General features: G+C 46.2%; 2 protein-coding genes across 14 annotated transcripts in view; one reads left to right on the forward strand and one right to left on the reverse strand.

Moving 5' to 3' along the window:
- Positions 1–23,946, reverse strand: part of LOC149980500 (lysine-specific demethylase 4C-like) — a 54,869-nt gene extending 30,923 nt beyond the window's left edge. For 7 of the 10 annotated variants that reach the window (XM_090188113.1, XM_090188112.1, XM_090188108.1 and 4 more), the window contains exons 1-11: positions 23,780–23,946; positions 16,757–16,924; positions 15,423–15,598; positions 13,663–13,777; positions 12,937–13,130; positions 10,316–10,365; positions 10,006–10,109; positions 7,985–8,122; positions 6,575–6,765; positions 5,507–5,712; positions 1,433–4,212 (exon numbers count right to left, since the gene is read on the reverse strand). In XM_090188113.1, coding sequence (XP_090044239.1) covers positions 1,433–4,212; positions 5,507–5,712; positions 6,575–6,765; positions 7,985–8,122; positions 10,006–10,109; positions 10,316–10,365; positions 12,937–13,130; positions 13,663–13,777; positions 15,423–15,598; positions 16,757–16,900 — 4,098 coding nt within the window. In that variant the 5' untranslated portion in view covers positions 16,901–16,924; positions 23,780–23,946. The remainder of the gene's footprint in view (positions 1–1,432; positions 4,213–5,506; positions 5,713–6,574; positions 6,766–7,984; positions 8,123–10,005; positions 10,110–10,315; positions 10,366–12,936; positions 13,131–13,662; positions 13,778–15,422; positions 15,599–16,756; positions 16,925–23,779) is intronic. The other 3 variants (XM_090188115.1, XM_090188114.1, XM_090188110.1) reach the window with 1 other exon arrangement.
- A 308-nt stretch (positions 23,947–24,254) lies between these two features.
- The window catches only part of LOC149980501 (proteasome adapter and scaffold protein ECM29-like), a 59,023-nt gene continuing 56,062 nt past the window's right edge, over positions 24,255–27,215 (forward strand). For all 4 annotated transcript variants that reach the window (XM_090188119.1, XM_090188120.1, XM_090188122.1 and 1 more), the window contains exons 1-3: positions 24,255–24,505; positions 26,336–26,466; positions 27,002–27,118. In XM_090188119.1, coding sequence (XP_090044245.1) covers positions 24,484–24,505; positions 26,336–26,466; positions 27,002–27,118 — 270 coding nt within the window. In that variant the 5' untranslated portion in view covers positions 24,255–24,483. The remainder of the gene's footprint in view (positions 24,506–26,335; positions 26,467–27,001; positions 27,119–27,215) is intronic.

Genomic DNA, 27,215 nt, shown 5'->3' on the forward strand with positions numbered 1-27,215 from the left:
CAGCTAAACGAGGGAACTAATGTCAGCGGTACATTTCTGAAACGCATAATAAAACCAGTCTTGGATTAAATATAGATATTTACATAACATGGTGTTGAAAAGATAATCAGATGGATTGAAATGGGCATTTTCCAAAGTGTGTGTGTTATCGTATGTGTGTGTGCATTATCATATATGTGTGTATGTGTGTGTGTGTTATCGTATGTGTGTGTGTTATCGTATATGTGTGTGTGTGTTATCGTATATGTGTGTGTGTGTGTGTGTGTGTTATCGTATGTGTGTGTGTTATCGTATGTGTGTGTGTGTGCGTTATCGTATATGTGTGTGTGTGTGTTATCGTATATGTGTGTGCATTATCGTATATGTGTGTGTTATCGTATATGTGTGTATGTGTGTGTGTGTTATCGTATGTGTGTGTGTGTGCGTTATCGTATATGTGTGTGTGTGTGTTATCGTATATGTGTGTGCATTATCGTATATGTGTGTGTGTTATCGTATATGTGTGTGTGTGTTATCGTATATGTGTGTGTGTTATCGTATATGTGTGTGTGTGTTATCGTATATGTGTGTGTGTGTTATCGTATGTGTGTGTGTGTGTTATCGTATATGTGTGTGTGTTATCGTATATGTGTGTGTGTGTGTTATCGTATGTGTGTGTGTTATCGTATGTGTGTGTGTGTTATCGTATATGTGTGTATGTGTGTGTGTGCGTTATCGTATATGTGTGTGTGTGTTATCGTATATGTGTGTGTGTGTGTTATCGTATATGTGTGTGCATTATCGTATATGTGTGTGTGTTATCGTATATGTGTGTGTGTGTGTGTTATCGTGTATGTGTGTGTGTGTGTTATCGTATATGTGTGTGTGTTATCGTATATGTGTGTGTGTGTTATCGTATATGTGTGTGTGTGTTATCGTATGTGTGTGTGTGCGTTATCGTATATGTGTGTGTGTGTTATCGTATATGTGTGTGTGTGTTATCGTATATGTGTGTGTGTGTGTGTGTGTGTTATCGTATGTGTGTGTGTGTGTGTTATCGTATATGTGTGTGTGTTATCGTATATGTGTGTGTGTGTGTTATCGTATATGTGTGTGTGTGTGTTATCGTATATGTGTGTGTGTTATCGTATATGTGTGTATGTGTGTGTATGTTATCGTATGTGTGTGTGTGCGTTATCGTATATGTGTGTGTGTGTGTTATCGTATATGTGTGTGTGTGTGATCGTATATGTGTGTGTGTGTTATCGTATATGTGTGTGTGTGTGTTATCGTATATGTGTGTGTGTGTGTGAATTCGTATGTGTGTGTGTGTTATCGTATGTGTGTGTGTGTTATCGTATATGTGTGTGTGTGTGTTATCGTATGTGTGTGTGTTATCGTATGTGTGTGTGTGTGCTTTATCGTGTTTATGTGTCTCAGCAGCCATACGCACAGTGCAAACCTCTCCAGGTTCCAGCCCCGAGTCGCCACACTCAAAGTCGCTCAAATCATTATCATAATCTTCCTCCCCTTCCTCCTCCTCTTCTTCAGCCTCTCCTTCCGATGACTCACTACTACTCTCTTCCCTCGTGCTGCTCTGCCCCTCATCCTCCGAATCTCCCTCTTCCATATCTGACACCTCCCCTTCCCCCGGTCTCTCCTCCAAGGGCGATCCGGGAGGGTCAGGTTCTAGAGCCCCCTCGGCCTCCCTCTCCACCCCCAGTTCCCTGCACAGAGCCAGGGCTTCCGCTGCCTCCACCTCCCCTCTCTGGAGCTCAAAGTCTCCACAGAGGCCCAGGGGCTCCCCGACACCGGCCGACCCCAGAGAGGTGGACTCCAGCTGGGCCCAGGTGAGAGGCCCGTCCCCATGTCCCTCCGGGTCCTGGTCGTCCGTCTCAGTTTCGTGATCGAGGTCCGTGACCTCTTTGCACTGCGGCTCGGTCCACATGGTGTAAGGTAGTGCATCGTGGGTATAGTCGGCGGGGAGCTCCGGGTGGTGGAGGCTCTCGATGAGCACCGCAGGACTCTGGGAGTTGAGGTTCTTCCAGATGCCGTCTGAGAAAGGTTTGGGCTCCAGGTAGAGACTTTGGGAACTACAAACAGAGTCCACGTTTCGAGAAATACAAATGGAATCCACGTTTTGGGAACTACAAATGGAATCCACGTTTTGGGAACTACAAATGGAATCCACGTTTTGGGAACTACAAATGGATTCCACATTTCGGGAACTACAAATGGAATCCACGTTTTGGGAACTACAAATGGATTCCACATTTCGGGAACTACAAACGGCATCCATGTTTGAGTGTGGAGTTTGGTCATGGTTGTGTTGGTGTTGTGCTGTTGCTGTTGCTGAATGGTCATTTAATTCACTCAGCTCAGAAGAGTGGGCCAACGTATCTTTAGAAGTCAAACTGGTGCTAGCTAGATATAAACCCTTAGTGCTGGAGTCTCTAAATACATCGTCTCTTTGAGAGGATCCTTCTGAGTCGGAGTCCATGGATACTGCTGCAGTTGCCGTCGAGGACCCGTGTTTCTGGATTTGCTGCGTTGGCAGTGGTGTAACGTCACAGAGCATGTGGTTATTATTGCTAGCATGGGTCTCCGCGGAGGTTCGACTACAGTGGTTCTCGGTGGTCAGCACTGCCTCAGACAATGTTTGGATTGGTAGTGCTTCTAGATGGGAAGCGTCGGCGGCCATTTTGTGCAGAGAGGCGTCCATTTCGGGTTGAGCGTCGCTAGTTGCGCTATCCGCCGCGTAAGCTGCTACCTGTAACTCCAGCTCTGGCCTATGGTGGTGTTCTTCAGTTGGACCAGAGTGCCTAGAGGGGGCCATTTTGTGATCAGAGGCGGCCATTTTGGGCCGAGCATTGCTAGTCGCATTAGCCACGTAAGCCGCTAACTGTAAATCCAGCTCTGGTCTACGGTGGTCTTCAGCAGAACCCAAGCGCCAGTCGCTGTAAGGCGCTAACGGTCGAAAATCCTCTTCCTCCGACTTCTTTGACGCCAACTCCACCTCGCACACCTCGTCCGTTAACGTTTCCGTTCCTGGCGAGAGGGTCGTGGGTGTCTCGCGTCGGAGCACGGGGGCGAGGACCGGGTGACTGCCCGGCAAATCCGGTAAGGTTAGAGCACCACCGTGTCGGCCAGTCGAGGAGGAGGACGACGACCTCTGACCTTTGATCTCGGCGTGACCTCCGCTGACGGCGAGTGTGAGGGAGGGCATCTCCTGGGTGAGAACGGGCGGCAGGGGCGGGCAGAACCTCGTCTCTCCAGACAGTTCTGGAGTGAGGAAGGGCATGTCCACCCCGTTGTTCCTCTGGAGGAGAGGAGGGCAACGGTCTCGTAAACTACACCTCGGAAGGAGGGAAGGGTTTTGTATGGGGACACGGTTGTGTGTGGTACACATCGGGAGAGAGGAACGGTTTTCAACGGGAGTGCAGTTTTTTTCACTACACCTGAACAAGTTAGCTGGACCCGGACCAGAACCAGAAATAACAGGTCCTCTGGACCCGGAGTCAGTGTTCGTGTAAATGTCATTGTAAAGTGCTGGTGTTTTGCTTTCAGAGGTGTGACTGCTGTGTGTAGTAGTAGTAGTAGTAGTAGTATTAACCGCAGTACCTTGACACGTATCCATTGTATACTCAGTGCCGGGGGCTAGGGTTGAGGTTAGGTTAAAAGACAACTTCTCTACGCAAGAAGAACTTGATTGAAAAGCTCCAGGGCCACCACAGGCCGAGTCCGTACACCCCTGAGCCCCAGTCGGGTGCACCGTTCTGGGGGAAGGTAACCTGGTCCGTAAGGGGTCTGGAGAGGGGTGGACATCCACAGAGCAGTCCTTGGGGACCTGTCCCAGTGGTGTCGATTCTATACATACTGACTTAAACGGTCCTCTGGGGATTTCTCTTCTTTCTGATCGGGCAGGTGTTGGGGCAGCCTCGGACCTCTGACGGGGTCCTTTGATGACCTCTGCGAACTCTGACCCCGAGGGGTGCTGTGGGGGGTTAGTGGGATGCAGATGGGGTGAGGAGGGGTGAGTCCCTACCCCTGTCCCTTGTTCTGTGGTGTCCACTGAGACAGGGGTCAGAGAGGGAGAGGGGCGAGAAGAGAAGTCGGAAGAGAGAGAGGGGAAAGACGAGGGGCGCAGAGGTTCAGGAGGACAGGGGAAGGCCAACCGGTCACTCTCCACTTCCATTCTGTTGACTTTCACCACACACATCTGCCGACAAGGACCTGTGGAACAGAGACACAACAGAAAATCCACTCTCAGATAAAAAAAAATAATAAAAAATAACTTTGAGATGGTCAAAAAACAACAACATTTGAATGATAAAATATTAGTCTACATGGACTCGAATCCAGAAGATTTAACAGAAGAAAAAGGCTTGGGTCCGTTTGGATCTCTAACGCATAGAATTAGGAATTACAATTCTAGAATGGACATGAACCTTCTTATGATGTGTTACCCATAGAATTAGGAATGACAATTCTAGAATGGACATGAACCTGCTTATGATGGGTTAGCCATAGAATTAGGAATTACAATTCTAGAATGGACATGAACCTGCTTATGATGGGTTAGCCATAGAATTAGGAATGATAATTATAGAATGGACATGAACCTGCTTATGATGAGTTAGCCATAGAATTAGGAATTACAATTCTAGAATGGACATGAACCTTCTTATGATGGGTTAGCCATAGAATTAGGAATTACAATTCTAGAATGGACATGAACCTGCTTATGATGAGTTAGCCATAGAATTAGGAATTACAATTCTAGAATGGACATGAACCTGCTTATGATGAGTTAGCCATAGAATTAGGAATTACAATTCTAGAATGGACATGAACCTGCTTATGATGGGGTAGCCATAGAATTAGGAATTACAATTCTAGAATGGACATGAACCTGCTTATGATGGGGTAGCCATAGAATTAGGAATTACAATTCTAGAATGGACATGAACCTGCTTATGATGTGTTACCCATAGAATTAGGAATTACAATTCTAGAATGGACATGAACCTTCTTATGATGAGTTACCCATAGAATTAGGAATTACAATTCTAGAATGGACATTAACCTTCTTATGATGGGATAAAGGGCAGCCATTTTGGTCAGGGAGTTGGTCAACCACGCTTTGCCAGTGCTGTTTATAAGACATGGTGTAAAATAACGAAGTTAACGAATTTCGTCTGCACTGTATATCTGTTAGTTAGCCAGACTGTTTTAGACAAATGGTTCCCATTCATTTTTTTTGGACAATATTTTAGGTTGACAATAATTCTATTGCACAATTTCTGATATATCACACACCTTAGTTTTATTTTAAGTCGCAGAATTATGCCTCTACTGCCATTCATTCCAATTAGACTGGTTTGGATTTCTCCCTGACCAATATGGCTGACATTTTCACCCCATTCTGGAACGTCAAAGGTTCATGACATAGCCCCTCTAGTCATTTAATAGGATCTCTTACCATCGATCAATAAATCATTCAGAATCAAATCAACTAATCTCTTACCAGGGAGCCGGAGTGTATTCTCAGTCTGATCCTCTCCTTCCTCCTCATCGTCCTCATCCTCCCCAGCCCTGCAGCCTCTCCGGACCTTGGGACCCAGGGTGCCTCCGAGGCCCCTCCTCCTTCCCAGGACAGAGCACCCTTCCAAGGCGACAGGCTCCTCGCTGGTCCTCAGGCGCTTGGATCTGGTCCGTGGGTGTGAGAGGCTGCTGTAAAGGGGACACATTTAGCATCTCTTTGACATGCCACATATTCAGAACAATTTAAAATATATATAAATATATATATATTTGGATGGGGATGGAGGGGTGTGGGAGGAGGAGGGAGGAGTTTGGATGGGGATAGGGGTGTGGGAGGAGGAGGGAGGAGTTTGGATGGGGATAGGGGTGTGGGAGGAGGGAGGAGTTTGGATGGGAGGGAGGGGTGTGGGAGGAGGGAGGAGTTTGGAAGTAATATATATATATATATATATATATATATATATATGTATATATATTCAATGCATGTTCACACACACTTCCAAACTCCTCCCTCCTCCTCCCACACCCCTCCCTCCCATCCAAACTCCTCCCTCCTCCCACACCCCTCCCTCCCTCCATCCAAACTCTTCCTTCCTCCTCCCACACCCCTCCCTCCCTCCCTCCATCCAAACTCGTCCTTCCTCCTCCCACACCCCTCCAAACTCATCCCTCCTCCTCCCACACCCCTCCCTCCCCATCCTCCTCCTCCCACACCCCTCCATCCCCATCCTCCTCCCACACCCCTCCCTCCCTCCATCCATCCAAACTCCTCCCTCCTCCTCCCACCCTCCTCCTCTCCCTCCATCCCCATCCTCCCTCTCCCTCTCTCCCCCCATCCCTATCCTCCATCCTTCTTCCACACCCCTCCATCCCCATCGTCCTCCCACACCTCTCCATCCCCCTCCTCCTCCCTCACCCTTCCATCCCCCTCCTCCCACACCCCTCCCTCCCCATCCCCCTCCTCCTCCCTCACCCTTCCATCCCCCTCCTCCTCCCACACCCCTACCTCCCTCCATCCACATACTCCTCCTCTCTCCCTCCATCCTCATACCTGTTCACAGGGGTCTTGACCCGGCTGCGCTGAAGCCAGTTCTGCAGTTCTGGGGTGGTGGCGGGCGTGGCTCGGGTGTGGTCCAGAGGACAGGAGTCTTTCCCCAGCTTCCACACGGCATAGCGGTCCGGTTGGAACCACTTCACAAAGGGATCCATGCTGATCTTCACCATGTCTTTACTGCATGTACACTAGGGAGGAGGGGAGAAGGGAGTTAGCATACTATTTAGTGTGGAACCTCTCCACAAATGGAGACTAGAGAGGAAGGGAGGAGGGTTAGGAACCAGACTAGCATACTATTTAGTGTGGAACCTCTCCACAAATGGAGACTAGAGAGGTAGGGAGGGGGGTTAGGAACCAGACTAGCATACTATTTAGTGTGGAACCTCTCCACAAATGGAGACTAGAGAGGTAGGGAGGGGGGTTAGGAACCAGACTAGCATACTATTTAGTGTGGAACCTCTCCACAAATGGAGACTAGAGAGGTAGGGAGGAGGGTTAGGAACCAGACTAGCATACTATTTAGTGTGGAACCTCTCCACAAATGGAGACTAGAGAGGTAGGGAGGAGGGTTAGGAACCAGACTAGCATACTAGAATCTCTAGCTTGTTAGCTGTGTGTCCAGGGGGAAGTAGAATCTCTAGCTTGTTAGCTGTGTGTCCAGGGGGAAGTAGAATCTCTAGCTTGTTAGCTGTGTGCAGGGGGAAGTAGAATCTCTAGCTTGTTAGCTGTGTGTCCAGGGGGAAGTAGAATCTCTAGCTTGTTAGCTGTGTGCAGGGGGAAGTAGAATCTCTAGCTTGTTAGCTGTGTGTGTCCAGGGGAAGTAGAATCTCTAGCTTGTTAGCTGTGTGTGCAGGGGGAAGTAGAATCTCTAGCTTGTTAGCAGTGTGTCCAGGGGAAGCAGAATCTCTAGCTTGTTAGCTGTGTGTGTCCAGGGGGAATTAGAATCTCTAGCTTGTTAGCTGTGTGTCCAGGGGGAAGTAGAATCTCTAGCTTGTTAGCAGTGTGTCCAGGGGGAAGTAGAATCTCTAGCTTGTTAGCTGTGTGTCCAGGGGGAAGTAGAATCTCTAGCTTGTTAGCTGTGTGTCCAGGGGGAAGTAGAATCTCTAGCTTGTTAGCTGTGTGTCCAGGGGGAAGTAGAATCTCTAGCTTGTTAGCTGTGTGTCCAGGGGGAAGTAGAATCTCTAGCTTGTTAGCTGTGTGCGTAGGGAAAGTAGAACGTCTAGCTTGTTAGCTGTGTGTGCTAGAAGCTTCCATTGTGAAAGTGACATCACCTGCCCTGAGACCCAGAAGTACTGCCTCCCCCCCAGAGGTACTGACCATAGTTCTGGAGGGGTCCCTGGTTCCACGTGGAAATACACACAACAGAAACAGCTCAGAGTAAACAGTGTGGTGTTCTCTTCATCTTACCTGAGTGGCCACCTTGCCGTAGTCGATCCATCGGACGCTGGCGAAGTTGGTCGACTCGGCACAGTTGAAGCCGTGGTTGAAGCCAGCGTGGTAGCCATAGGGAAAGGTGATCATAAACTCTCCTGCCTCCTGGGTGATCTGGAGAGAGAGGGGGGGGAGGAGGGAGTTATTGAGGACAAAACCACTGGAACATTTCCTCTATCAATTTGTCCCCTTTTGAGATCCCTTGACAGAAAAGAGAATCTCCCACACTGCTGTCGGCAGGATCACTTGTGTTAATCTAGTTAACGTATCAGCCTCACAGTCTCTACCAGATATACACAACCTCTCTCCTAATGACGACCAGGTCCAGACAGTATCTCAGGATAGTTAACGTATCAGTCTCACATATACACAACCTCTCTCCTAATGACGACCAGGTCCAGACAGTATCTCAGGATAGTTAACGTATCAGTCTCACATATACACAACCTCTCTCCTAATGACGACCAGGTTAGGGTTAGGTATCTCACATATACACAACCTCTCTCCTGATGACGACCAGGTTAGGGTTAGGTATCTCACATATACACAACCTCTCTCCTAATGACGACCAGGTTAGGGTTAGGTATCTCACATATACACAACCTCTCTCCTAATGACGACCAGGTTAGGGTTAGGTCTCTCACATATACACAACCTCTCTCCTAATGACGACCAGGTTAGGGTTAGGTCTCTCACATATACACAACCTCTCTCCTAATGACGACCACGTTAGGGTTAGGTATCTCACATATACACAACCTCTCTCCTAATGACGACCACGTTAGGGTTAGGTATCTCACATATACACAACCTCTCTCCTAATGACGACCAGGTTAGGGTTAGGTATCTCACATATACACAACCTCTCTCCTGATGACGACCAGGTTAGGGTTAGGTATCACACATATACACAACCTCTCTCCTAATGACGACCAGGTTAGGGTTAGGTATCTCACATATACACAACCTCTCTCCTAATGACGACAAGGTTAGGTAACCCACATATACACAACCTCTCTCCTAATGACGACCAGGTCCAGACAGTATCTCAGGATAGTTAACGTATCCTAATGACGACCAGGTTAGGGTTCTCAGCAGTAAACTGTAAGACTATATACAACCAGTCAATACATAAAGACAATCAACTAAAGTGAAGAGCTGTTGTAATGTTGGTACAGATGACTAGAAGGCGATAGTGATAGGTGATAGTGTTAGAACACACTTCTACACTATGTTGTAGTGACAGTTGAGATGAAAGGGTTTTAAAAAGTGACAGTTGAGATGAAAGGGTTTTAAAAAGTGACAGTTGAGATGAAAGGGTTTTAAAAAGTGACAGTTGAGATGAAAGGCTTTTAAAAAGTGACAGTTGAGATGAAAGGGTTTTAAAAAGTGACAGTTGAGATGAAAGGCTTTTAAAAAGTGACAGTTGAGATGAAAGGCTTTTAAAAAGTGACAGTTGAGATGAAAGGCTTTTAAAAAGTGACAGTTGAGATGAAAGGGTTTTAAAAAGTGACAGTTGAGATGAAAGGCTTTTAAAAAGTGACAGTTGAGATGAAAGGCTTTTAAAAAGTGACAGTTGAGATGAAAGGGTTTTAAAAAGTGACAGTTGAGATGAAAGGGTTTTAAAAAGTGACAGTTGAGATGAAAGGCTTTTAAAAAGTGACAGTTAATTAAGATGAAAGGCTTTTAAAAAGTGACAGTTAATTAAGATGAAAGGCTTTTAAAAAGTGACAGTTGAGATGAAAGGGTTTTAAAAAGTGACAGTTGAGATGAAAGGCTTTTAAAAAGTGACAGTTGAGATGAAAGGCTTTTAAAAAGTGACAGTTGAGATGAAAGGCTTTTAAAAAGTGACAGTTGAGATGAAAGGCTTTTAAAAAGTGACAGTTGAGATGAAAGGCTTTTAAAAAGTGACAGTTGAGATGAAAGGCTTTTAAAAAGTGACAGTTGAGATGAAAGGGTTTTAAAAAGTGACAGTTAAGACAGTCAGTTTGTCTCACCTTGTCGAAGGGGATGCTGTACTTCTTCAGGATAGAAGGGGAGATCAGGGTCATCTTGTGACGGAGAAAAGCCTCACACCCTTTAAACCCGTTGGGGAAGAAACCTGGAACACACACACACACACACACACACACACAACGTGGAGAGACTGTTAGATAGATTGACAGAGTCAACACGGTGCTATTGGGTACAATAATTTAGGTCTATCCTCCTAAGACCGCGTTTAGACGGGCAGCCCAGTTATTGTCAAAACGATGTCTCAGTGTTCTACTTTTTACTTAATATTTCATCTAGTTAAACTAAGATTACCTGTAGCCAGTCTCTCCAGTCTCTTCCCATGCTCAGGGGGGATGGCATACCTGTAGACAGAGACAATGTGTCTGATGTTAATATAGACAATGTGTCTAATGTTAATATACCTGTAGACAGAGACAATGTGTCTAATGTTAATATACCTGTAGACAGAGACAATGTGTCTGTTAATATAGACAATGTGTCTAATGTTAATATACCTGTAGACAGAGACAATGTGTCTGTTAATATAGACAATGTGTCTGTTAATATAGACAATGTGTCTGATGTTAATATAGACAATGTGTCTGATGTTAATATAGACAATGTGTCTGATGTTAATATAGACAATGTGTCTAATGTTAATATAGACAATGTGTCTGATGTTAATATAGACAATGTGTCTAATGTTAATATAGCTGTAGACAGAGACAATGTTTGTCAGGTTAACACAGAAGGTGAATATAGTAAACTAGTGTGTGGGTAGGTGTTATGTATGAGACAAACTGTTTAGATGTGTCATCCTCTACACTGACAATACTGGCCCCTAGTGGTGAGCCTTGGAATTCTACCTATTCTAAAGTTCCTGACATGGAACTCTGTAGAACTCTGTAGAACTCTGTAGAACTCTGTAGAACTCTGTAGAACTCTTGTAGAACTCTTGTAGAACTCTAATAGAACTCTGTAGAACTCCCTCAGGGTTCTGAGCCATTACACCTCTTCTCCCCCATCAGAAGCCCATATTCAACTATCAGTCTGAGGTAAGGGTGTGTGTGTATGTGAGTGTAAGGGGAGAGGGAGGACTGCCCCAGGAGTGGGAGAGGTGAGAGGTGAGGAGGGGTTGAGAGAAGAGCTTCTTGGTGGTCCTCCCCTCCAGGGAAATGTGTCTAAGTGGGGAGAGGTGAGAACCATGTGTGTTGCAGGGCTTCCTGCTCTAATGAACAGCAGTATACCTCCAGGGGAAGAGAAAGATGGGGAGACTGAGGGAGGGAGAGGGAGGTGGAAAGAGGGAGAGAGGGATGTGGAAAGGGGGAGGTGGAAAGAGGGGGAGATGGAAAGAGGGAGAGAGGGAGGTGGAAAGGGGGAGGTGGAAAGAGGGGGAGATGGAAAGAGAGAGAGAGGGAGGTGGAAAGAGGGAGAGAGGGAGGTGGAAAGAGGGAGAGAGGGAGGTGGAAAGGGGGAGAGAGGGAGGTGGAAAGGGGGAGAGAGGGAGGTGGAAAGGGGGAGAGAGGGAGGTGGAAAGAGGGAGAGAGGGAGGTGGAAAGAGGGAGGTGTAAAGGGGGAGAGAGGGAGGTGGAAAGAGGGAGGTGGAAAGAGGGAGAGAGGGAGGTGGAAAGAGGGAGAGAGGGAGGTGGAAAGAGGGAGAGAGGGAGGTGGAAAGAGGGAGAGAGGGAGGTGGAAACAGGGAGAGAGGGAGGTGGAAACAGGGAGAGAGGGAGGTGGAAAGAGGGAGAGAGGGAGGTGGAAAGAGAGAGAGAGGGAGGTGGAAAGGGGGAGAGAGTGAGGTGGAAAGGGGGAGAGAGGGAGGTGGAAAGAGGGAGAGAGGGAGGTGGAAAGAGGGAGAGAGGGAGGTGTAAAGAGGGAGAGAGGGAGGTGGAAAGAGGGAGGTGGAAAGAGGGAGGTGGAAAGAGGGAGAGAGGGAGGTGGAAAGAGGGAGAGAGGGAGGTGGAAAGGGGGAGAGAGGGAGGTGGAAAGAGGGAGGTGGAAAGAGGGAGAGAGGGAGGTGGAAAGAGGGAGAGAGGGAGGTGGAAACAATGAGAGAGGGAGGTGGAAACAGGGAGAGAGGGAGGTGGAGAGAGGGAGGTGGAAAGAGGGAGAGAGGGAGGTGGAAAGAGGGAGAGAGGGAGGTGGAAAGAGGGAGAGAGGGAGGTGGAAAGGGGGAGAGAGGGAGGTGGAAAGAGGGAGAGAGGGAGGTGGAAAGAGGGAGAGAGGGAGGTGTAAAGGGGGAGAGAGGGAGGTGTAAAGGGGGAGAGAGGGAGGTGGAAAGAGGGAGAGAGGGAGGTGGAAAGAGGGAGAGAGGGAGGTGGAAAGAGGGAGAGAGGGAGGTGGAAAGAGGGAGAGAGGGAGGTGGAAAGAGAGAGAGAGAGTGAGGTGGAAAGGGGGAGAGAGTGAGGTGGAAAGGGGGAGAGAGGGAGGTGGAGAGAGGGAGGTGGAAAGAGGGAGAGAGGGAGGTGGAAAGGGTGAGAGAGGGAGGTGGAAAGAGGGAGGTGGAAAGAGGGAGAGAGGGAGGTGGAAAGGGGGAGAGAGGGAGGTGGAAACAGGGAGAGAGGGAGGTGGAAACAGGGAGAGAGGGAGGTGGAAAGAGGGAGAGAGGGAGGTGGAAAGAGGGAGAGAGGGAGGTGGAAAGAGGGAGAGAGGGAGGTGGAAAGAGGGAGAGAGGGAGGTGGAAAGGGGGAGAGAGGGAGGTGGAAAGGGGGAGAGAGGGAGGTGGAAACAGGGAGAGAGGGAGGTGGAAACAGGGAGAGAGGGAGGTGGAAACAGGGAGAGAAGGAGGTGGAAAGAGGGAGAGAGGGAGGTGGAAACAGGGAGAGAGGGAGGTGGAAACAGGGAGAGAGGGAGGTGGAAAGAAGTCATTCCCCTCTCCCTTCCTACCCATCTCTCCCTCTCACCATGCTAGTAAATAACAGTACCCCCCCTACCAGGACTTGGGCTCTCCAAAGTGCAGGTAGTTGATGCTATAAAGATCCATGTCTTCAGTGTGCCAGGAGAAGCTGGTCTTCCACATGCCGAAGTACAGGTAGGGTGTGTTCACCCCCTGGATAGAAACCCCACAGTCCTCTTCAATCACATCCAGGATGGAGTTGAGGTGGCCGATGTTCCACTCCTCTATACCCTACAGGAGAGGAGGAGAGAGGAGAGAGGATGAGAGAGGGGGAGAGAGGAGAGAGAAGGGAGAGAGGAGGCGAGAGGAGAGATAATTAGATGAAAGAGAAGGGAGAGAAGAGGAGAGAGGAGGAGAGAGAATTAGATGAAAGACAGAAGGGAGAGAGGAGGAGAGAGGAGGAGAGAGAATTAGATGAAAGACAGAAGGGAGAGAGGAGGAGAGAGGAGGAGAGAGAATTAGATGAAAGACAGAAGAGAGAGAGGAGGCGAGAGGAGGAGAGAGAATTAGATGAAAGACAGAAGAGAGAGAGGAGGAGAGAGGAGAGAGAGAATTAGATGAGACAGAAGGGAGAGAAACAACAAGATAGAGTTGCGGTGTCAGATATTCCACTCCTCTATACTTCACCCTGCACCAGGACAGAGGAGAGGTTGGGATGACATGAAAGGAATATACAGGGAGTGAAATGACAGTGATCCTGATGATCAGTGATGAGTGACAGAGAGAGGAGAGACTGATATTCTATGAGTCCTGAGACATCTACCTCGTCATAGAGGCTCCCGGGGACGTCAGCTCCATATATGGGAGATACGAAGGTCAGGTTCTTCCAGTACTTCCTCTCCAGGTCCTCATAGTTCAGGTAGCGGGGAGTACAATATCTGGAGAGGTAGAAGATCTATGTTATAACAACTATAGTAAATATAACACATAGTTCAGGTAGAGGGAGTACAGTATCTGAAGAGGTAGAAGATCTATGTTATAACTACTATACTAAATATAACACATAGTTCAGGTAGAGGGAGTACAATATCTGGAGAGGTAGAAGATATATGTTATAACTCATATACTAAATATAACACATAGGTCAGGTAGAGGGGAGTACAGTATCTGGAGAGGTAGAAGATCTATGTTATAACTACTATACTAAATATAACACATAGTTCAGGTAGAGGGAGTACAATATCTGGAGAGGTAGAAGATCTATGTTGTAACTCATATACTAAATATAACACATTATAGTTCAGGTAGAGGGAGTACAGTATCTGGAGAGGTAGAAGATATATGTTATAAATACTAAATATAACACATTATAGTTCAGGTAGAGGGGGGTACAATATCTGAAGAGGTAGAAGATCTATGTTATAACTACTATACTAAATATAACACATAGTTCTGGTAGAGGGGAGTACAATATCTGAAGAGGTAGAATATCTATGTTATACCTACTATACTAAATATAACACATAGTTCAGGTAGAGGGAGTGTGTGTTGTTACTGACTTGTCACTGTTGGCGAGGCGTCTGAACTCCTGTGTGTGTGTGTGTGTGTGTGTGTGTGTGTGTGTGTGTGTGTGTGTGTGTGTGTGTGTGTGTGTGTGGTTACTGACTTGTCACTGTTGGTGAGGCGTCTGAACACCTGTGTGTGTGTGTGTGTGTGTGTGTGTGTGTGCGTGCGTGTGTGTAGTTACTGACTTGTCACTGTTGGCGAGGCGTCTGAACTCCTGTGTGTGTGTGTGTGTGTGTGTGTGTGTGTGTGTGTGTGTGTGTGTGTGTGTAGTTACTGACTTGTCACTGTTGGCGAGGCGTCTGAACTCCTGTGTGTGTGTGTGTGTGTGTGTGTGTGTGCGTGCGTGTGTGTGTAGTTACTGACTTGTCACTGTTGGCGAGGCGTCTGAACACCTGTGTGTGTGTGTGTGTGTGTGTGTGTGTGTGTGTGTGTGTGTGTGTGTGTGTGTGTGTGTGTGTAGTTACTGACTTGTCACTGTTGGCGAGGCGTCTGAACTCCTGTGTGTGTGTGTGTGTGTGTGTGTGTGTGTGTGTGTGTGTGTGTGTGTGTGTGTGTGTGTAGTTACTGACTTGTCACTGTTGGCGAGGCGTCTGAACACCTGTGTGTGTGTGTGTGTGTGTGTGTGTGTGTGTGTGTGTGTGTGTGTGTGTGTGTGTAGTTACTGACTTGTCACTGTTGGCGAGGCGTCTGAACTCCTGTGTGTGTGTGTGTGTGTGTAGTTACTGACTTGTCACTGTTGGCGAGGCGTCTGAACACCTGTGTGTGTGTGTGTGTGTGTGTGTGTGTGTGTGTGTGTGTGTGTGTGTGTGTGTGTGTGTGTGTGTGTGTGTGTGTGTGTGTGTGTGTGTGTGTGTAGTTACTGACTTGTCACTGTTGGCGAGGCGTCTGAACACCTGTGTGTGTGTGTGTGTGTGTGTGTGTGTGTGTGTGTGTGTGTGTGTGTGTGTGTGTGTGTGTGTGTGTGTGTGTGTGTGTGTGTGTGTGTGTGTGTGTGTGTGTGTGTGTGTAGTTACTGACTTGTCACTGTTGGCGAGGCGTCTGAACTCCTTAACGCTGAGCGGTTTCTTCTGGATGTTGAACTGAGTGAACAGGCCTGACTGGCCAGCAACCATCTGCTGGATAGGAGCATGGATCACCAGGTCATCAATATCATCATAGCTACACCGAGGACGCCAGCCCTTAGGAGGAATCACCTGGAGACAGGTAGAGGAGAGAGGGGTTATCACCTGGAGACAGGTAGAGGAGAGAGAGGGGGGGGTTATCACCTGGAGACAGGTAGAGGAGAGAGAGAGGGGGGGGTTATCACCTGGAGACAGGTAGAGGAGAGAGAGGGGGGGGTTATCACCTGGAGACAGGTAGAGGAGAGAGAGGGGGGGGGGTTATCACCTGGAGACAGGTAGAGGAGAGAGAGAGGGGGTTATCACCTGGAGACAGGTAGAGGAAAGAGGGGGGGGGTTATCACCTGGAGACAGGTAGAGGAGAGAGAGAGAGGGGTTATCACCTGGAGACAGGTAGAGGAGAGAGAGGGGGGGTTATCACCTGGAGACAGGTAGAGGAGAGAGGGGGGGGGGGGTTATCACCTGGAGACAGGTAGAGGAGAGAGAGGGGGGGTTATCACCTGGAGACAGGTAGAGGAGAGAGAGAGGGGGTTATCACCTGGAGACAGGTAGAGGAGAGAGAGAGGGGGTTATCACCTGGAGACAGGTAGAGGAGAGAGTGAGGGGGTTATCACCTGGAGACAGGTAGAGGAGAGAGATGGGGGGGTTATCACCTGGAGACAGGTAGAGGAGAGAGAGAGAGGGGGTTATCACCTGGAGACAGGTAGAGGAGAGAGAGAGAGGGGGTTATCACCTGGAGACAGGTAGAGGAGAGAGAGAGAGGGGGTTATCACCTGGAGACAGGTAGAGGAGAGACAGGGGGGGTTATCACCTGGAGACAGGTAGAGGAGAGAGAGAGGGGGTTATCACCTGGAGACAGGTAGAGGAGAGAGATGGGGGGGTTATCACCTGGAGACAGGTAGAGGAGAGAGAGAGAGGGGGTTATCACCTGGAGACAGGTAGAGGAGAGAGAGAGAGAGGGGGTTATCACCTGGAGACAGGTAGAGGAGAGAGAGAGAGGGGGTTATCACCTGGAGACAGGTAGAGGAGAGAGAGGGGGGGTTATCACCTGGAGACAGGTAGAGGAGAGAGAGAGGGGGGGTTATCACCTGGAGACAGGTAGAGGGTGATAATCCCCAAATTACACTCAGACAAGCACACACACACACAGGTCATCTCATCTCACACTCATCTTTCCTGAACAGACACACACCAAACACACTTCCAGTCCTACTCTCAGGCACACACACCCACCTTGGCGAGGCCAGCACGGTGCGCCCCCTGTGCCTCCATGTGGGCCAGGTACCGGTTGAAGTCTCTGAACTCCTCCACGGTGGGCCTGAAGGTCATGATCTTGCAGGAGGGGTTAACGGGGCCGTAGACCTCCGCCCCTGCCATCCTGCCTGCTCACACAGAGGAAGCCTTGACAGAGAAACAGTTACTCCTCATTAGAATGTCATGACAGTAATACGTTCTGTTAACTAAGGGGAAGCCTTGACAGAGAAACAGTTACTCCTCATTAGAATGTCATGACAGTAATACGTTCTGTTAACTAAGGGGAAGCCTTGACAGAGAAACAGTTACTCCTCATTAGAATGTCATGACAGTAATACGTTCTGTTAACTAAGGGGAAGCCTTGACAGAGAAACAGTTACTCCTCATTAGAATGTCATGACAGTAAAACGTAATTGCCTCCACCAATTAAACCCAGACAAGATCTTAAGGAAACAGGGCAGGAGGGGGTTAACAGGGCCGTAGACTGGCTGACAGCCGTGGTAGATCAGACCGTATACCACGGGTATGACAATGCAATGATTTTTACTGTTCTAATTACGTTGGTAACCAGTTTATAATAGCAATAAGGCACCTCAGGGGTTTGTGGTATATGGCCAATTTACCACGGCTAAGGGCTGTGTCCAGGCACTCCGCGTTGCGCGTTAGAACAACCCCTAGCCGTGGTATATTGGCCATATACCACACTGCCTCTGGCCTTACTGCTTAAATAGAACACAGGCTAGGGCCATAGGCTGTCTGACTAGACTGATAAAACCTAGAGATACATACTGTAGAGACACTAGATCCCAGCTAGTCTACATACCGTAGAGACACTAGATCCCAGCTAGTCTACATACCGTAGAGACACTAGATCCCAGCTAGTCTACATACCGTAGAGACACTAGATCCCAGCTAGCCTACATTCTGTAGAGACACTAGATCCCAGCTAGTCTACATACCGTAGAGACACGAGATCCCAGCTAATCTACATACTGTAGAGACACGAGATCCCAGCTAGTCTACATATCATAGAGACACTAGATCACAGCTAGCCTACATTCTGTAGAGACACTAGATCCCAACTAATCTACATACTGTAGACACTAGATCCCAACTAATATACATACTGTAGACACTAGATCCCAACTAATCTATATACTGTAGACACTAGATCCCAGCTAGTCTACATACTGTAGAGACACTAGATCCCAGCTAGTCTACATACTGTAGAGACACTAGATCCCAGCAAATCTACATACTGTAGAGACACGAGATCCCAGGAAGTCTACATACTGTAGAGACACTAGATCCCAGCTAGTCTACATACCGTAGAGAAACGAGATCCCAGCTAGTCTACATACTGTAGAGACACGAGATCCCAGCGAGTCTACATACTGTAGAGACACTAGATCCCAGCTAGTCTACATATCATAGAGACACTAGATCACAGCTAGCCTACATTCTGTAGAGACACTAGATCCCAGCAAATCTACATACTGTAGAGACACGAGATCCCAGCAAGTCTACATACTGTAGAGACACTAGATCCCAGCTAGTCTACATACCGTAGAGAAACGAGATCCCAGCTAGTCTAGATACTGTAGAGACACGAGATCCCAGCGAGTCTACATACTGTAGAGACACTAGATCCCAGCTAGTCTACATATCATAGAGACACTAGATCACAGCTAGCCTACATTCTGTAGAGACACTAGATCCCAACTAATCTACATACTGTAGACACTAGATCCCAACTAATCTACATACTGTAGAGACACTAGATCCCAGCTAGTCTACATACTGTAGAGACACTAGATCCCAACTAATCTACATACTGTAGACACTAGATCCCAACTAATCTATATAATGTAGACACTAGATCCCAGCTAGTCTACATACTGTAGAGACACTAGATCCCAGCTAGTCTACATACTGTAGAGACACTAGATCCCAGCTAGTCTACATACTGTAGAGACACTAGATCCCAGCTAGTCTACATTCTGTAGAGACACTAGAACCCAGCTAGTCTACATACCGTAGAGACACGAGATCCCAGCTAGTCTACATACTGTAGAGACACTAGATCCCAGCTAGTCTACATACCTTAGAGACACGAGATCCCAGCTAGTCTACATACCGTAGAGACACGAGATCCCTGCTAGTCTACATTCTGTAGAGACACTAGATCCCAGCAAGTCTACATACTGTAGACACTAGATCCCAGCTAGTCTACATACTGTAGAGACACTAGATCCCAGCTAGTCTACATTCTGTAGAGACACTAGATCCCAGCTAGTCTACATACTGTAGACACTAGATCCCAGCTAGTCTACATACTGTAGACACTAGATCCCAGCTAGTCTACATACTGTAGAGACACTAGATCCCAGCTAGTCTACATACTGTAGAGACACTAGATCCCAGCTAGTCTACATACCGTAGAGACACGAGATCCCAGCTAATCTACATACTGTAGAGACACGAGATCCCAGCGAGTCTACATACTGTAGAGACACTAGATCCCAGCTAGTCTACATACCGTAGAGACACGAGATCCCAGCTAGTCTACATTCTGTAGAGACACTAGATCCCAGCTAGTCTACATACTGTAGAGACACTAGATCCCAGCTACAGTTGAAGTCAGAAGTTTACATACACCTCAGCCAACTACATTTAAACTCGGTTTTTCACAATCGCTGACATTTAATCCTAGTAAAAATGCCCTGTCGTAGGTCAGTTAGGATCACTACTTTATTTTAAGAATGTGAAATGTCTACATTCCGTAGAGACACGAGATCCCAGCTAATCTACATACTGTAGAGACACGAGATCCCAGCGAGTCTACATACTGTAGAGACACTAGATCCCAGCAAGTCTACATACTGTAGACACTAGATCCCAGCTAGTCTACATTCTGTAGAGACACTAGATCCCAGCTAGTCTACATACTGTAGACACTAGATCCCAGCTAGTCTACATACTGTAGAGACACTAGATCCCAGCTAGTCTACATACTGTAGAGACACTAGATCCCAGCTAGTCTACATACCGTAGAGACACGAGATCCCAGCTAATCTACATACTGTAGAGACACGAGATCCCAGCGAGTCTACATACTGTAGAGACACTAGATCCCAGCTAGTCTACATACCGTAGAGACACGAGATCCCAGCTAGTCTACATACTGTAGAGACACTAGATCCCAGCTACAGTTGAAGTCAGAAGTTTACATACACCTCAGCCAACTACATTTAAACTCGGTTTTTCACAATCGCTGACATTTAATCCTAGTAAAAATGCCCTGTCGTAGGTCAGTTAGGATCACTACTTTATTTTAAGAATGTGAAATGTCTACATTCCGTAGAGACACGAGATCCCAGCTAATCTACATACTGTAGAGACACGAGATCCCAGCGAGTCTACATACTGTAGAGACACTAGATCCCAGCTAGTCTACATATCATAGAGACACTAGATCACAGCTAGCCTACATTCTGTAGAGACACTAGATCCCAACTAATCTACATACTGTAGACACTAGATCCCAACTAATCTACATACTGTAGACACTAGATCCCAGCTAGTCTACATACTGTAGAGACACTAGATCCCAGCTAGTCTACATACTGTAGAGACACGAGATCCCAGCGAGTCTACATACTGTAGAGACACTAGATCCCAGCTAGTCTACATATCATAGAGACACTAGATCACAGCTAGCCTACATTCTGTAGAGACACTAGATCCCAACTAATCTACATACTGTAGACACTAGATCCCAACTAATCTACATACTGTAGACACTAGATCCCAGCTAGTCTACATACTGTAGAGACACTAGATCCCAGCTAGTCTACATACTGTAGAGACACGAGATCCCAGCGAGTCTACATACTGTAGAGACACTAGATCCCAGCTAGTCTACATATCATAGAGACACTAGATCACAGCTAGCCTACATTCTGTAGAGACACTAGATCCCAACTAATCTACATACTGTAGACACTAGATCCCAACTAATCTACATACTGTAGACACTAGATCCCAACTAATCTACATACTATAGACACTAGATCCCAGCTAGTCTACATTCTGTAGAGACACTAGATCCCAGCTAGTCTACATACCGTAGAGACACGAGATCCCAGCTAGTCTACATACTGTAGAGACACTAGATCCCAGCTACAGTTGAAGTCAGAAGTTTACATACACCTCAGCCAACTACATTTAAACTCGTTTTTTCACAATCGCTGACATTTAATCCTAGTAAAAATGCCCTGTCGTAGGGTCAGTTAGGATCACTACTTTATTTTAAGAATGTGAAACGTCAGAAAAATAGTAGAGAGAATTATTTATTTCAGCTTTTATTTCTTTCATCACATTTCCAGTGGGTCAGAAGTTTACATACACTCAATTAGTATTTGGTAGCATTGCCTTTAAATGGTTTAACTTGGGTCAAACGTTGCGGGGAGCCTTCCACAATAAGTTGGGTGAATTTTGGCCCATTCCTCCTGACAGAGCTGGTGTAACTGAGTCAGGTTTGTAGGCCTCCTCGCTCGCACGCGTTTTTTTTCAGTTCTTCCCACAAATTTTCTATAGGATTGAGGTCAGGGCTTTGTGATGGCCACTCCAATACCATGACTTTGTTGTCCCTAAGCCATAACTTTGGAAGTATGCTTGGGGTCATTGTCCGATCAGGACCAGGGTTTGTGAACAACACTCAATGTTGTGCAGTGTAGGCTACAGTATTGCTTATATGAATAACACATAAATAAAAAACAACACATAGGTTATTATTGTGTAACTAACCAATAAGGTCCGATAACAATATTAACCTATGTGCAACACATTTATTATTCTTATCAGGCCTCATTATCAGGCCTCATTGGTTAATTACACAAAAACAGCCAAGGAAGCAGGCTTCTCTTCCTTCTTCCTGAGTCCAGCTCTAACACACCTGATTCTACAAATTAACTAATCACCAATCCAATAAGCCTTAATAAGCTAGTAGATTAGCTGAACTAATAAACCCAGTGTTGCAGACAGTGCAACTGCAATAAATCAGCCTCCAAAATGGCCCCTATTCCATATATAGTACACTACTTTTGACAAGGGTTGGCACCCTATTCCTTATTTAGTTCACTACTTTAGACCAGGGTTAGCACCCTATTCCCTATTTAGTTCAGTACTTTAGACCAGGGTTGGCACCCTATTCCCTATTTAGTACACTACTTTAGACCAGGGTTGGCACCCTATTCCATATACAGTACACTACTTTGACCATAGCATAGGAGTATGGGTTCTGGTCAAACGTTGTGCACTAAAAAGGGTGCTCTTTGGGATGCACTCCCATGCTGTCTTACTCATGTCACCTTCAATTTCGCTGTGTGTTATTTACAAGTTGGACCACTGGGTGGCGGTCATCTCCCACAAAGGAAATCGTGGTCCTCCCAAAATATTCTGACAACCCCTCTGCTAGTTACCACCAGCAGGGTTCCCGATCACCACAACTATGGGGGTCCATCCCGAATGGCACCCTATTCCCTACATAGTGAACTACTTTTGACCAGGGCTTACATCAACATCAGAGCACTATATAGGGAATAGGGTGCCATTTGGTATACTCACTTTGGATTTACTTTGACAAAGGAGACAAAGGACTAGACACACAATAACAGTTGGTTTCTTTAAAAAAAAAAAAATTGTTCAAGCAAAACAGTACAATGAGGAAGAGACCCACAATAAGGAAATGCGTCTCAAATCATTCATTTAGATTATCTCACAAAGCAATGAACGGCTAATACAATAACAATAAAAACGTTACATTTTAATTGATTCGAATAAAGTAAATCTATGAATTATGTTGTTGCATATCATGTTTGATATAAAATGGTAACTTTGCCATGTAAAGCTGTTCAACCATTTTCTTAAAAATCATGCAATGCACTTATTATATATATATATATATCTATAGTAGCTAAATGATTAAATCACTTGTGACAGTGCATTTATGTCCCAAGATAAGTCCGAAGTGCAGTGTGGCTAATCTGATCTTTGTCTGTCTTTCTGTCCGAGCTCGTCTACGTTCAGTTGTGGTAGCCAGCAATGGCAGATCGAAGGAGACAGTTCAAATAATTGATAACTACGACTTGATTTGAAATCAACCACTCCCTTTCTTTCGTTATTGTCAGAATTCAAGAGTCTTACAGTAGTCAAACGTGAGATAAATAACAAGAACTGGTTACGATGAGAAAAGGGATAAGTAGCCAGCTTGCTAAACTGGCCATCTTGCACAATGCGCGTAGCAGAGATGGGGGTTTAAATCCCATCTTGAATGGATGCAGTCGAGATTTATGCTAACTAACAAGGCCCGAGGTTAGCTAGCAAGCTACTAGCTGACCAAATATACTGCACGAATTCAACATATATCAACCATAAATAGTCTGGCTGTTATCCAGACACACATAGAAATACATTTACCTAGTAACGTTAGTATTGTGCATCGCAGTTTCGCTGGTTTAGCTAGCTAACAACAGATTAACAGTTGGCTAGTAGAAGTTAGCACAACGAAAACACCAAGTCAACGGGTTCGAGTTAGCCTCACCAGCTAACTGTGAGAGGTAACTGTTAGCCAGCCGGTAATAAAACAGGGTATAAATAAACCTTCTGTGTTAGATGTATAACGTAGACTATGTCCAAGCAGAACTACTATATCCACAGCCAGTTTACCTATATGCAATAATGTCTGAATCAATTGATAAATGCATGCAAACAGCGAAAACGAGATGCTGTTGTTAGCCAACGTGTGCCAAGTTGGGCTAGCTAGCAACGGTAGCTTAGTTATCCTAGCCAACCAGTTAGCCTAGCCAACCAGTTAGCTTAGCCAACCAGTCCACTGCTTACAAACGAAAATAGACGCCACAAACTAGTTGACACTGAACGTTATAGCCATGAATTAAACCCGTGTTATAGATTGCATTTGTAAGGAAACTTGTACTGTACCTTTTGGTGTATGAAAAATGTGTGTTTCGTTGTATTGTTGTTTATCTCTTCTCGCCCTGATCGCCCAGCTGTTTTCATATAACAGCTGGTCAACAGCGACTTGTTCTTCTGTCTGGTCGATAAGCAGATTTCAGACCAGTGGTGTAGTTGACTGCCCCCTGTCGGACAAAGATGCACCTTCACTTCAACAAATGTAGAAAAAAAATAAGAAACATTAAAAAAATTAAGCATTTATTTAATTATAGGAACATATAGGAATATTTTCTAGAAATGCTTGGTTTTTCACTTTTTTCGTGGGTGACACATTTCGATTGATATTTTCTCCCTTCCTGTTTTCCTATTGTTTCAGTGTCTACACAGAATTTCCCAGTTTATATACATGTAAAGAATGAATAAGACTACGTGTGTGCAATATGAATGTCGCTATATATGTCTGTTATCGTTGCTATGTGTGAAGCAGGTGTTAAAACGAATTAGAGTCAGCACGACCGACTAGGAGATAGTGAAAGAGGAGTGGCATCCATCACCGTTCACTAGGAACCAAACGGACGCGAACGGTCCAAAAAGGGGGCGGGACCTACATGACTTCGTCCAATAAGAAGCTATAATATTCGTTGCAAAATGTTTACCGTTAAAACGTTTTTGCTACGACATGGATTAATGAATACACCCCAGGGTGACAACGCCGATGACTTTCTCTGAACATGGCCGCTCAAGATGAACTCAGTAAGTTTCTAACTGCTTTTTGCAGTGATTAAATGCATCGTAAGACACTTCATGTATCGGTAACATGTATTATTGCATTTAGTACACAGTCATAACTTTATTCTATCGAGCGAAAAACGCCTGTGATATGAACTATTAACACGTTGATTTGAGGTAGCTGGCTAACGCTAGTTAGAAGGCCGTCTGCACAGTCATGGTCCAAATGAAAGTGTTGTATTAAAGATCAACGTGGTCTGATGGCGACTGGAATAGTTGTTATTTTTTTTAAAACATTGGATCAGTCGTTTCATTCCCTATTTGTAACGATGTCATGTTTAGATCTGTAACTACGATTACACGTAACGATGATATGTTGGCGTAACCAAGTGGCTAGCGTGCTGGTTAGCAGTGCAGCCAGGCGTCCGGGACAATATGAATTGTCTTTAAGATTAGCCTTGTGTGTGTGTGTGTGTGAAGTTAACTAATTAGCTCTAGTAGCTAGCTAATTCATTGCAAGCCAGCTAGTTAGGTATCTCGATGGTAACAGGTTGCATACATGGAATGAAAGATGACACATTTAATTTTCAATGCAGTGAGTGTGTTGGCAAACACACACCTCTCACAATGTAACTTTAGCTAACCATTTTGAGATGATTTAGCTAACTGACTGACTGACTGACTAACTAACAAGCCAAATCACCAGCTAGTTAGCTAGCCACTAATTTATGTCATGAATTGCTTGCCAACTAGTTGCCAGTCCGATGCAAGTAGAAAGCATATACGCCCTGTCTGACATAGCTAATGGCTATGTCATGCAGGCTTTGTGATCTAGCTCAGAACAGCCTGTCCACCCCAGTTATAACACATATAACACAAGGTGCGTTAGCTATTGTAACAATCCCTTGTTGATACTTTAGGTCTGAATGTTGTAGCTACATTTGAAATGTTTACAGTTGAGTCATTTAGCAGACTCTCAGTCTTATTCAGAGTAAACTGAGCCACTCGGGACCAGCTAAATGGACATCCACACTGTACCTTTCTGTACCTTAATTGGACAGGTGTGTTTTCTGTACCTTATTTAGACAGGTGTGTTTTCTGTACCTTATTTAGACAGGTGTGTTTTCTGTACCTTATTTGGACAGGTGTGTTTTCTGTACCTTATTTGGACAGGTGTGTTTTCTGTACCTTAATTGGACAGGTGCAGCATTACAGGTGAATACAGAGGTAGAAGACGTAGTTTGAAATGTGGACAGAGGGAGTGAACCCCGGTCTTCGTCAGGGGGCATTATATGTGCATAGAGACCTGGGACCGGCTCCGCTAGACGAGAGGCTACATGTTAAACAGTTAGTTGGCTGAATCTCCCAACCAAACCAGTTATCTAAGGCTGTCACGAGAGTTAGGGGATGTCTAATGTGATGATATCACAGTAAGGACTGGTTTCCTGGACACAGATCAAGCCCAGTCCTGATTTAAAGCCTAGGTCCTGGACTGTAAGCATGTGTCACTAGTGGGATTTGAACCCTGGCATCCCAAATGGCACCCTACTCCCTATACAGTGCACTACTCTTGACCGGAACCCTATTGAACCCGGTGAAAAGTATATAGTGCACTACTTTTGATGAGAGTCCTATGGGCCCTGGGCAAACGTAGTGCACTATAAAGGGAATAGGGGGCCATTTGGGACGGCCTAGTCTCATCATTTCTAATTTTCAAATCCTCCCTTTCTCCTCCTTCTCTTCTCCTCACTTCTAATTTCTCCTCCTTCTCTCCTCCTCACTTCTGATTTCTCCTCCTTCTCTTCTCCTCACTTCTAATTTCTCCTTCTCTCTCTCCTCCATTCAATTCTCCAGATCAACTGGAGCGAGTTTTCTTGCGCTTGGGCCATGCAGAGACTGATGACCAACTCCAGGACATTATATCCAAGTTCCTGCCCCCGGTCCTCCTCAAACTGTCCAGCGTGCAGGAGGGAGTCAGGAAGAAAGTAAGGACACGCTGATGTCTGTTTCTTCCGTCCTGCAGTACCAGTAGCCTGCACATAGCTGTGTTTCTGTTCTCCTTCTCCAGGAAGTGTTCATGCACATAGCTGTGTTTCTGTTCTCCTTCTCCAGGAAGTGTTCATGCACATAGCTGTGTTACTGTTCTCCAGCACCCTTCTCCAGGAAGTGTTCATGCACATAGCTGTGTTTCTGTTCTCCTTCTCCAGGAAGTGTTCACTTGCACTTATTCTCACCTGGATTTTACAATGGAGGACCCTCCTGGTAACTAATCATAACCTCTCGTTCTCTCTACCAGGTGATGGAGCTCCTGGTCCACCTGAACAAGAGGATTAAGAGCAGACCTTTGATCCAGCTACCAGTAGAGACCCTCTTGGTAACTAATCATAACCTCTCGTTCCCTCTACCAGGTGATGGAGCTCCTGGTCCACCTGAACAAGAGGATTAAGAGCAGACCGTTGATCCAGCTACCAGTAGAGACCCTCCTGGTAACTAATCATAACCTCTCGTTCTCTCTACCAGGTGATGGAGCTCCTGGTCCACCTGAACAAGAGGATTAAGAGCAGACCTTTGATCCAGCTACCAGTAGAGACCCTCCTGGTTCAGTACCAGGACCCTGCCGCAGCATCCTTTGTTACGGTAATGCTCTACGTTCTACCTGTTGTGGAGAGTTCAGATGGAAATATATGATGTAGAACAAACATGCCTGCCTCTGACGTGTAGAATAAGGAGTCAC

This window comes from Oncorhynchus mykiss, chromosome 10, assembly GCF_057628025.1.
Source record: "Oncorhynchus mykiss isolate SJ-2025 chromosome 10, ASM5762802v1, whole genome shotgun sequence".
Taxonomy (NCBI): Eukaryota; Metazoa; Chordata; class Actinopteri; order Salmoniformes; family Salmonidae; genus Oncorhynchus; species Oncorhynchus mykiss.